At 41.3% G+C, this 12,331-nt stretch overlaps 1 protein-coding gene across 1 annotated transcript; it reads right to left on the reverse strand.

The window, feature by feature from the left end:
- Positions 1-2,013: 2,013 nt before the first annotated feature.
- ddx23 (DEAD (Asp-Glu-Ala-Asp) box polypeptide 23) lies at positions 2,014-10,916 on the reverse strand. Its single transcript, XM_005731768.2, has 17 exons — positions 10,775-10,916; positions 9,396-9,553; positions 9,153-9,266; positions 8,556-8,649; positions 8,406-8,471; positions 7,554-7,692; positions 7,334-7,467; positions 7,045-7,157; positions 6,818-6,961; positions 6,488-6,713; positions 6,203-6,348; positions 5,903-6,080; positions 4,260-4,502; positions 4,013-4,164; positions 3,817-3,925; positions 2,849-3,023; positions 2,014-2,736 (listed from the first exon to the last, which is right to left on the reverse strand). The coding sequence occupies exons 2-17, from the start codon at positions 9,551-9,553 to the stop codon at positions 2,513-2,515; spliced, it is 2,415 nt and encodes an 804-aa protein (XP_005731825.1). The 5' UTR covers positions 10,775-10,916; the 3' UTR covers positions 2,014-2,512.
- Between the last annotated feature and the right edge of the window lie 1,415 nt (positions 10,917-12,331).

The following is a 12,331-nucleotide window of genomic DNA, read 5'->3' on the forward strand; positions in this document are numbered from 1 at the left end:
CCTAGCGGCCAAATTCTAAGAAAATTCTCAGAGTCATGACGTTTTCTTAGAATTTCCCCTAAAAGTGACACGACAATCCCAGTTAATATAAAAGCTATTCCTCAAGATTCCTAGCGCTTAAAAGGGCTCCTAAGGCGAGATCTGCTAAGAGCAGGGAAGAGGACTTTTAGTGGCTTAGGAGTTCCCCTAAGCAGCTGCACAAAATGGCCAACAGAAGAGGCAGGAGAGATGTCCTGCAAACACTGGATGACAGGGAATTATTGAGACGCTACAGATTGGATCGTGCAGGAATCATGTTTGTGGTGGATCTCCTTAGAGATGCAATTACTTCACCAACTCGACGCCACAACACTATTACACCGGAGACGAAAGTAATCACAACCCTGAGGTATTTGGCAACCGGGAAAATGCAACAATGCAGCAGTGATGACTTGGGTCTGCAATCACAGACATTGCTAAAAGCTGAGCCGTGTAACCCTCGTTAAGACCACACTGGACTTGTAACGTTGTGATTTCTACTTCATTAAGGACAGCCCCTTGAGATAGGCCATCTTGTTTTCAACAGGGTCCATATGGGAGTGAAAGTACAAAATATGTCAGCTAGGATATTAACTCATTCACTGACAATGGCTGGCAGTGAATGAGTTAATATGAGCAAATAAGACACAAATCATTATTTGAACAGGGTGTAATGAGTTTAAGTTTTCACATATTTTAGATTCTAATGTTAGGCTATAACCCCTACAGCTTACTATTCATTTTCCAGATATTTTCTTGAATGTGAAATATTATTTACAATTACAGTCAGCATAAGATTAGAGTGTATAATTATGTTTATTGATTTGAGGGTACATCCTTTGCTCATTATCACCAAAAGCTCATTTCCATCAAACTTGTAGGATCAACCAATCACGGCTTTTGAAATGATGACTCATACCTAGCAACGGGGTCAACCACACCTCCTCACTAAGATAGGATTTTCCATCCATTCCTTGCTCAGAGTTCACTGAAAATGTTCTGGAATCACTTCTAAGCTAAAACTCCTGGCAAGGAATTTTTAGGTTAAGTTAGGAGCTCTCTGAGAGGATTCTCAGAATCTTTAGGGATACGGGCCCTGGTGTGTAACCAGGTACTTACCCTGGGTGGCATTTCCTGGCTTCTGGTAACACTGTGAGGAATCTTGGAGTCATTTTTTAATTTAAAGTCTTTGCCCTCAAATACAAGATCTTGAATAATCTATGAGGTATTTATCTTAAACACCTCATAGTGCCCCCAATAGCGCACCACACTCTCAGACTGCTGGCTTACTTGTGGTTCCAAGGATATTTAAAAGAAGAATGGGAGGCAGAGCCTTCAGCTTCCAGGCCCCTCTTCTGTAGAACAAGTGCCAGTTTGGACACCCTCTCTACTTTTAAGATTAGATTTAAAACTTTCCGTATTGATAAAGTTATAGTTATTCATAGTTTCAAAAACAGAACTTTCTGCCTCTCTTTGTGTTAGCAGAAATGATTGAACTTCAGTATTATGGTGTTATTATGACGTCCCACTACCACGTAATTGCCAGGTAATAGTTCGATATTCCTTCATTTTCAAATGTAAATTTTGAAGAAATAGGGAGTTTTGCATTACTCTATCATTATTACTGCAATGTCCAAAAAGCCTGCCTCAACAGCTGGTGATTGGACTGCTAGGGCCTCTGCCCAACACACACTGCACCTGACCCCTATGGTGCCTCTTGAAGGTGGTGAGCCACATGGCATAGATAAACACATAAAGAGCTTTAAAGAGTTTCCCTATATAAAAGATATTGGGGTCAAAGAGTTTTTCTGGTTAAATAAAGGAATAAAAGGTTAAAGAATATAGGTGGGAAATGCCAAGAGGAAAACTAAAGGAGATATGAAGAGCTCTATAATTGGCATGTTGAAAGGAAACACTGCTCTTCTACTTGTGAAAACTCCACATTTCGCGTGTAATTTAATGCAAAAAGAAAAAAGAAAAAAACAACTCAGTTTGACAGTTAAGAAGCTCAAATTTGCTGTATTCACATCATACATTTAAAACAGCTGTTTCCATTTTAATCAAATGATGTATCTGAAGCAAAGAAAACTGGTGTCACTTCTGGTAAAGGTTTCTTACATAGAAAACTCAAATTATGACTAAAAACACAGCACTTACTGCTCATCTACACTCACATCCTGCCTGTAATTTGGTGCATTGGGTATTTATACAGTACAGATCAGATCAGATTGGGGTCCTGCATACTGCTCCTGGTTCTGGCTTACAGACGCAAAACAAAGTTATCTTAAAATCCACCCACACTGATGAGAACCAGTGTGCTGACGACTTCGGCACCAGTTACTGTGTTTCTGCACGCACAGATGGGACCAAAACATAAAGACAAGGTGGGAAAGAACAAAATGTGTGAGAGTAACCTAGAGAGCAGATCCTGAGAGGGAGAAAAATAAACAGTTGGTGGGGTTTTCCCCTCCCCCTTCAGTTGATAAAGGTCATTTTAGGCAAAAATGGTCTCCTCGCGTCTCTTCTTGGTCAGGATGGTTCCAGGTTTATGCTGAGCATCTGGATGGTTAGCCAGCTCTGGAGGGCAGGTGGAGACGGGACTCTCGAGGATGGCCTGCTTCAGGTCGTAAAACACCGCCGAGTCCTCTTTAGTGAGGAAAGTCATGGCTACACCACTCTTACCAGCACGACCCGTACGACCAATACGATGGATGTAGTCTGCAAGAGGAGAAAGTGCAACAACGATTCAGTGAATCATTTAGTGATTCCTATGGCAAAAATTAAATTTCAGTCAATAAACAAACACTGCACACCAGATGAGGCCTCTTACCTTCGATGTTCTTTGCCATGTCGTAGTTAATGACCATGGAGACGTCCTGGATATCGATACCTCGCCCAGCAACGTCTGTGGCCACCAGGATATCTTTGGCTCCCGCCTTGAGATTGGAAAGCGCAAACTCTCTCTGCTCCTGGCCTTTGCCACCGTGCAGCGTGCAAGCATTGTACTACAAAGAAGAAGAGAAGGAGGACCAGTGGAGGTTAATCTTTGCTCAAAATATTTAGTATTTTAGGAAATCAGAAACCAAAGTGAATTAAAATTAAACCTCCATCTGAGATTTATTGGCTTTCTTTTGTATTTTGGATAAAACTTCTGACAACAAACGGCAAAACTCAGCATTATGTCAGGATGCAACACTAGCACTGAACCCCAAGTACAGCTGAGGCTAATACTGTGCATTAAAAAGCTGTTGTTGCCTTTTAATGTATCTGGCTTTCCGAATTTTCATAACTTCTTCTTTATACTAAAACTGTGGGTTTTTTGAGTGATTAATATAATTTTAGTGCAACAAGACAATTTGATCTGCTAGTAGGAAAACAAAAACTTCTAGGAATATTTCTCTTGTGACCTTAAACGTATCCGAGAATAATTTTAAGGCAATCAATGAAATATTTGTTGATATTTTATAGAAAATGTCCCCAGAAATTTCTACAGGCTGGCACAAACATCAAATGTCATTTATCTGTTTATCCATTAATTGATTTGGTGTATTATGAGTGGCAATGCTTCAGGTCTTTATCTGTAGGAAAATATTTAAAATCCAAAATGCTGTCTTTCACATATTTCCAAAATCATCCAGTGAGCTGGACTGGAGTCTTTCTCGGGCCTATTCTGATCCCCGGGCCTTATATTTAACACCCCTGACATGATTGTTACTTTTTTTACTCCAAAGCATGAAGCTTCTACCAAATCTCGACCCCAAATTGAGATCCATTGTGGTTCAGGTTACAGTGACTTACCCCCATCTTCTCCAGTGACTTGGCCAGCACGTCGCAACCCTTCTTCTGGTTGACAAAGATGATAATCGGAGGCTCGAAGCCGTGCGACAAAACCTCCAGCAGCTTCTTCCTGCAAGGGCACATTATACAAAACATTTAGAATCTTGATGAAAGTGAAATTTTTGGTGTTTAAAATTAATGCTTGCATCCGTCTCACCTCTTCTCTCCCTCCGACATAAGCAGGACCTTCTGTTCGACTCTCTCGTGAGGCTTTCCAGCAGACCCGATGTACACCACAGCAGGACGTCTCAGGTAGCTCCTGGCCAGTCTCTCCACAGCGGGAGGCATGGTAGCTGTGAACATGACCGTCTGTACGGTGCAATCAGACACACAATCAGTGAAAACACTCAACAGATAATCATGTGCTACCTTCAGAAGATTCCAACTGCTAAAGAAAGACCTACTTGTCTGTATTTTTGTTTCCCGGATTCAAAGTTCATCGTCATTTTCTCAGGGTCCTCCGCCTCTTCGGTGTCTGGCTTCTGATTGGTCACCGGGATGTATTCCAGAATCTTTTGGACGTCGGGCTCGAAGCCCATGTCAATCATACGATCGGCCTCATCGAGGACCACGTAGGTGCAGCGGCTCAGTACCAGGTAGCGGTTCTCCAACACGTCAATCAGACGGCCGGGCGTGGCAATAACGATCTGTTAGACGATGTAAACAAATACGACGCTGGTGAACAGATGATTTTCAAGTAGAATCCTCACCTTATGGATAAAAAGCCAGGATGGACTTCCTGCCAAAAAACACAGTGTAAAGTCTGTGTGTATTTAAGCTGCTAAGCTACCAGCGTCTGAGAATGAGCCATGTGGACTGTTTGTACCACCATCTGTACCGCTTCCCTCTTTCTTTACTCACATAATATACACACTGACAGAAGCACTACACATCACAAACACACACAAAACATACAGACAGTTTTCAAAAAAGACATCAATAGATGCTCTATGCCATAGACATGAAACTGATGCAGTTTTACCATTCAAACAATGACAAATCCCATAATACTGATGCTCAAAATTAGTTATAGAAACAAAGTATGAAATAAACTTGGAAGCCTGGAAATTATAAGAGCAAGAAAAAAAAATTGCCAATATGGAGCCCAATCATGAAAGCACAATTCTTTATGCCTTCATCAAATTTATTACAGATATTCATGGCTCGGTGAGTTAGCCCACAACTCTCTGCGCTTTTTAATTTATTTACAATTTGGCAAATGTGCACAATTTACATCCTGCTCAATTTGTTCAGCAGCATCTTTCAGTCCATGTTTTGAATGTGCACAAAATTATCAAGAAGCATGTGTGTATTATATCTGTGTTCTCCCATTAAGCTCTTAATGTGGGAGACTGTAAATAAAGATTGGAAACATTCTACTATAAACAGAGTGAATCAGGAGTGTAAGCATCCACACACATTAAATAAACTTGGCTGCAGGCTGACAGCAGCCAAGTCTGCAAGAAAGCTGCCAAATTTAAGAGCTAGTGGCAAACAAGACAAGCAGTTTGGATTCTTTATTCGGTAACGCTGCTTCTGTTTAACACAAGCAGTGGATTGGAGCTTTCATTCTCTTTTAAGCTTGTTGTTCAGGTGGTTTGATAAAATACCTTTTTTGTTTTTCTGGGGGGGGGGGGGTTTACCTCTGAAGGTTCTGGTTAAGGTTACAGTGAGTGTTGCTGAGGAAACGTCTCTCACTTCACCTGGACTTCAATTTCCTGGTTGAAATATCACCTCTGTGTGTGTGTGTGTGTGTGTGTGTGTGTGTGTGTGTGTGTGTGTGTGTGTGTGTCAGAGACTAGAGCCTACAGCTCCTCCATAAACTACACCTGTGATGAGATTGTTACTGCTCTGCAAATGCAACAGTAGTCCTGCACCATCTTCGCCTTTCTGCTGAGTTTATTTCAGTAGCCTCATGGGCTTCTTTTGATGTAAAAATACTGACAGCAAACAAAAACTACTAAAAACTACTTGTTAGTGAGGCTTCAGTTTGCTTCACAGGCAGAAACACTTTTTCCCCCCCTAAAATTAGCCCTCTCCGTTTTACCTCACAACCCATCCTGAGTCGAAAGCCTTGGTCCTCTCTAGAGATTCCTCCAATCACAGCCACAGTTCGGATGCCGAGCGGTTTACCAAACTTTATGGTTTCTTCCTCGATCTGCTGCGCCAACTCACGAGTCGGAGCTAAGATCACAGCATAAGGACCCTGGTCTGAGTCTTCGATCCTGCATCCAGTCATACAGAGAGCAAAGGATCATAAGAGATAGTAGAGGCACAGTAAGACAGTCCAAATGCAGAGTTATTATTTCTGAAATTGCTGAAGATTATTGGATCTTAGACACGTTACCTGTCGATTTTTGGCAGGGTGGTGATCCAGACCAGCAGTGGAATCAAGAAAGCAGCAGTTTTACCGCTACCAGTCTCAGCCACACCAATAATGTCACGGTTCTGTAAACCAATGGGAATGGCCTGCCTCTGAATCGGCGTCGGATCCTGGAGAGAAAAAAAATTAATAAAACATTCCTTAGTGGAGACTGAATTGAACACAGTGAAAAACAGTGAACAGCTACAAAATAATTTAAAAAAGAAAAATTACAAAACACAGAACCAGATAAGTTGAACCCTAGCTGACCTTATAGCCGCATTTGTCGATGACCTCCAGAATATGTGCAGGCAGCAGGTACTCCTTCCAGTTCCTGATGGGATTTGGGATTTTTCCTCCCTTGGTGGTGATGCTATAATCCTCTCTGAAGATTCGCCAGTCTCTGTCTGTCATCTCGTCCAGCTTCTTTTGAGACCAGTGTCTGTCATCCCAGCGCTGCTTGGCCTCCTTCTTACGCATCTTCTTCAGTCTTGTCCTGAAGCGAGGTAAAACAAAGATTAGATGTGGGGTGGGCGGAAGCTGAAGGTGAAACTATGGATACAGGATCATTTTCCATTATAGATACTCCACTGTACTCACTCTTCCTGCTCCTTCTCTTCCAGCGTGCGCCTTTTCTCCATCAGGTCACCATAGAAACGCGACTGCTCCCTTTTCTGCTGCTTTAAGTCGATGCCGGCGATGAAGCCTCGTCCGTACAGCTGCACCTGATGCTTCTCTTTGTAACTGCAAAGACCAATCACGAGAGTTTAGCGAGGGAACGCAAAGACCTAATCTGTGGATATATTTTGTGCTCACGATCCACTCACATCGGGTTGTAGTCGACCGAAGTGTCTTCAGAAGCATCCCATTCAAACACAAATTTCCTGTCGTTCAGGTGGCGAGTCCGTCGCCGTTTTTTGATCCCACCAAGATAACGCTCCTGTGAATAATTTGTGGACATCGGTTTAAATTCTGCTTTTCCAGTTTCCCTAGGAATTTTCAAGCCCCTCAAAATAATAAGTGGAAGTTTTGTTTGTTAGTCTACACACACAATAAAGTTTCTGTCAGCCCAATCTGTACACAACTGTAATTTTAACTCTTTCTCATGCCACTAACCTTGATAGCCTGGAGTTCTTTGCCTTTATCTTTCTCCTCTCTGAGCTTCTGTCGCTCATCATCATCTTCATTGCCGTTGTTCTCTCGTTCCATTCGCTCCCTACGCTCTCGTCTCTCCCTTTCCTGAGGGTCCTCTGTAACAAAGAATCACGGTGGTTATCGACACGTTAATATCCTGTAATTAAATGCAAACTGTTTCAGGTTAGAGGCTGAAACACACCCAGCATTTTTCTCCCTATGTCCTGAAACGTCCTTCTCTTCTTTCTCTCCTCTTCAATCATCCTCCTTCTCTCTTCAGTCTCTTGCTCTCTGCGCTTCAAAGCTTCGGCTTCTCGCTCTGCTTTTGACAGGAACTTGGGCTGAAAAACACAAAGCAAAAGAAATAATATTAATTTAGAGAAAATATAATCTTAAATTGAAAAGTTAATCTCCCAGATGAAGAGCAATTTACAAAACAAATGCAGAAAAAAAAAGAAAAAAAAAAAGTTCAGGACTAGTTCACCCCGTGCAGGGCATACTTTTTGGTTCCCCACTCTGGAGTCCGGAAGGAGCTCAAGCGAGAGTGCTTGGTAGCTGGCCCTTAGCCCACAGGACTCAGTCGGGCACAGCATGAAGAGGAGACATTGGCATGCCAACACCTGCAGTGCCGTAGGGGTCGGATGCAATATGTGTTGGCCTGGATTTAAGTGGAACCAGTTTCCTAAAGAGGAGTTGACTGTGCTACAATCTGGAGTCGCCTTCAGTGACAGGAGGTGGGCAGGCATGGGTATAATGTTAGGGTTATTCATGGTGGACACAAGTGTTGATTCCCAATATCTTTGGGTTGGGAAACTGGTTCTGACTGCTATTTAGGCTTACAACAGTTCAGAGTATCCAGCCTTACAGGAGTCACTGTGTGGTGTGCTGGACGCTTAGCCTGGGAACCATCTTGGTGTTCCCATGGATGAGCTGGAAGGAGGTGGGTGGGAATAGGGAGATCTGGCCATCTTTGCTTAAGACTTCTGCCCATGTGCCCTGGCCCCAGAAAAGCTTTAGAAAATGGACAAACTGACAGACGGATGGATGTTCTCACCTTTGCTTCAGCTTCCTCCTCTGCCTTCTTCTTGGCCAGAAGCTCCTCCAAAGACAGCGGCTGGACCTGAACAACAGCACATGTCAAACACCCAAAATAATAACCGAAGTGGCAGTTCAAATTTACACAAACACTAAACCAGATTTTTACCTTTTCCTTCTTCTTTTTTTCATCCTCCTCATCTTCTCCTTTTATATCCTTCTCTTTCTTTATCTTGGCATCCTTTGATCTTGGAGAAGCGCTTCTACAGATGACAAAAATGTAAATACGACAAAACAGAAATTTAGCTGAAGTGCTAACTGTAGCAAAATCCAAACGTCTGGATGTTTGGTAAGAGTTTAGTTAACAAGTGAGAAAGTGCAGCTGAGAACTGACTTCTGAGAAGAAAGGTGACTTAAAGGGAGAGGAGGTAAAACTGCTTCTTTCAGACATAGGATGAACTTCAGGTGGTTTGATAAAAGACCTTTTTATTTGGATCGAGGCTTATTTATGAGAAAAAAACCCTCACTGCTAACAGTTGGCCTTATCGGCATTTTCTAATATGAGGCAACAGTCACGTCAGTGCCAAAAATACTGTGCACTGAAAATATTCTCACTTAAATTGGGTTTAATTCCTTTGAATATCAAATTTTTGTTAATGTGAAAAATATTGGCGTGTTATTCAGGCAAACACGGATTATGAAATAATTATGACTAAAAATCTCCTTTGCCAGCTTTGACCGAAGAAGCTTAATCAGTGTCACATACCTGGATCTCCTGCTGCGATCTTTATCGCGCCGATGGCTGTCTCTGTCCTTACGGCTCCTGTCTCTGTCCTTATCTCTATCTCTATCTCGGTCCTTGTCTTTCATGCGTCGATCTCTATCGTAATGACACAAAATCACACAGACACAAAAAAGCTTAAGGGAAAGATAACACAAGTACACAGTAAGATTAATAGCTAGAAGTCAGTCTGGTGTTCCTGATGGGTTCTTTTTGTGCAGCGGTTACCTTTCGGGAGATTTAGAGCGGTTTCGTTCACGGGAACGATGGCGCTTGCGGGAAGGTGAGACTTTACGATCTCTGTCTCGCGAACGGCTGCGTTTCCTCTCTCGGTCTTTGGTCCCCGAAGAGTCTGCATCTTTCTTGTCTGTGGAGTCAGCTGCCATCTGCACAAAGACCAGACATTAAACTCTGCTTTCACTGCATTTACAAAAGTCAAAACTGTTATCACACCACAGTGGCAGGACATATATTAATATTACATTATATATGCTTTATGTACAATGAGTACAGATCATGCGTTTGACAGCTGTTACTGTTTATATATTGCTGTGTAAGCAGCTCCAAATCCAGTTTTTCTTTTCACCTCTAATTGAATTACACTCGAGTTCAGTTGACTAAATTTGAGAAAAATGCCTGGCCAACCTTGATTTCCCTGAAGAAATATTTCAGGTTGATGATACACTTCTTAAGAGACAAGCTGTCAAATTAAAGCTTTCTAGTGTTAGTTTGCTCATAAGACTATTTTTGCGATAAAGCTAGGGATATTTTCGAGCCTATTTAGAGTTTTCGGTGGAGTCATTTTCAAATGGCTTTATCTGGACAACTACTTAAGCAATGTCATTTCAATATTTTAGGCCAAATATCTGTTTCTATTACTTGAAGAAAGTGAGAGTCTCTGGTTCAGACAATATTGAAATTGTAAAACATATGTACATTATTCATGCCATATATCTTATCAATAGCAAAAGAAGAAGTAAAAAGGGTAGCCTGATGATCAGAGTGATGATGTTTTGTTTTGTTTCTGATCATGCAAGGAAGGGTGTTGCAACCTTTGTCCGTTTGTATATTTAGCTTAATCCTTTGGTCTAATTTTTCTGTCTGTAATTTTGATCATTTTTTAATGGCTGACAATTTTGAACTCAATCAAATTGCGAAATACGAAAAGAGAAAGCACATGAAAACAATAGCAATACAGAAATAACATATGTTTTGTGGATGCATAAGTTTCTTATGCCCTAAAAACGGGTATCAGGATGTGCCCCAAAAAGTGAAGACAGCTGTTATTCCTCAACACTCTCCGATAGAAAACGCGATTAAACTCTTAGAGCAACAAATAACGACACATTTTTGGTGCGGACAGAAATGACAAACCAATAACGAAAATGACTAACTTGTTAAACGAGAAGAGAAACTGAATTACCTTCCTATCCTCTGCAAAATAAATGCAGCAAGCTAGCTAGCCTCTTACGTTAGCTAGCAAAAAGGCTAACTATCTCCAGGAAAGCTGCTCAAAAGAGCTCCGGTTAAACCAAATTAAAATCAGCTAATCGCAGGTAGAACAGCGCAGTCAGAGTCTATGATACTTAAAAATATTTAGCGCTTACCTCAATCACTTGTCAACAAAACAGTTACGATTTATCTACGCTTCAAGAAGACGCCATGTCGCCCGCAACGCGAACTGGAGCACGCCAGGAATTGTGGGGGCTGTAGTACTGGCTGTTACGAAACAGTGGAAACTAGCGGCTAAAAGGCAACGTTTGAAACTACATTTCCCTCCCAAAAAAGTAAGCTTACGCCAGGGCCCTCAATGTTTAGCATACAGACGCCTAAATGCCTGAACAAAATTACTTTCTCAATTATGTTGTATTTTTGTCATTTTGGGCACGAGGTGGCGATAGGGTTACGAGTTACCACGATAGATAGAAACTACAGGTCTGCAAAAAAAATGTTTTTTTCAACTGCATGGGATATTTTCGGTAAATTTTATGTTTTTTAGGGTGCTGAATCCAAAACTGTTCTCCATTTCCCTCCATTCATCAACTGACCCTTCTCACCCTGGACACAGTCTGTTTGACCTGCTCCCCTCAGGCAGGAGGCTCCGGTCCATTCGTACCAGAACCTCTCGCCATAAGAACAGTTTCTTCCCCTCTACTGTTGGACTCATGAACAATAACCATATGACTGTTCGCACCACTAACACATGACCTTACACTGTGTTCACAGCATCATTCCAATTTTGCACCGATCATTACCTGCATTCATGTATATCTACTTAGCACTTTTAATTTAAATTTTTATGTTTATTTAAGCGTTGTCTGACAGTATGTTTGTGCACTAAGTACCGCAGCAATTTCCTAATGTTGTAAACCTGCTCAACATTTGGCAATAAAACCCTTTCTGATTCTGATTCTGATCACGTACTTTTGTTGCAAAACGTGTGGAGTTTACATTTTTTTAAAAATCAATATTTTTTTTGCAATTAACTATGCATAATTTTTCTGAGATTTCTAAGATAATTTCGCTATGAACAAAACAAAGCTGTTGGGACATGTTTTTTGGGGACGTGTTTTTTTGACACAAGTATACCAGATTTCAGTTTAAAATTGGAAATTGTGCATGTAATTAAACTAAAAACACAAGTTTTGCAAGAAAATCTGATGAGATGGAATATTTTCCTAGTTTCAGTGAGTAAAAATCTATAAGAACCAGTCAATATATCCTATTTTGGTTGCAGACCTTTGGAATCTATCTATCTAAGCTATTTCACACAGTACTGAAAGATATTTTCAATTCTGTGGGATGTCTTCTTGGCCTGTTATTGCCTGATAAAACCCTAAATGCTATGCAGACCTGCTGATATGATGAAACAATGTTGTCTGCTGAGCAGCACTTAGAGCGGCTATCCTTTGCAGCAGATTAAAATTCAAGAAGTGCTGTTCTGTTAGTGCCAAAGCTAGAATATGCTCTTCCCTGTAATCATAGCCATTCTTTCTTTGTGTGTGTATGCATGTGTCTTATGATGAAAGACATTTTAGATGGTGCTTTGCTTGACTACAGTCTGGATTGGCTGGATGCTGATTCATATTCTGGACGTGGATTTTCTTCCAAGACGAGATCAAAAGAGATTTATGGAGCCCTTCTGCAGTTGAACAGTTTCAGTA

The sequence above is a fragment of the Pundamilia nyererei genome, unplaced genomic scaffold (genome assembly GCF_000239375.1).
Source record: "Pundamilia nyererei isolate P.nyererei 1_Seehausen unplaced genomic scaffold, PunNye1.0 scaffold00044, whole genome shotgun sequence".
Lineage (NCBI taxonomy): Eukaryota > Metazoa > Chordata > Actinopteri > Cichliformes > Cichlidae > Pundamilia > Pundamilia nyererei.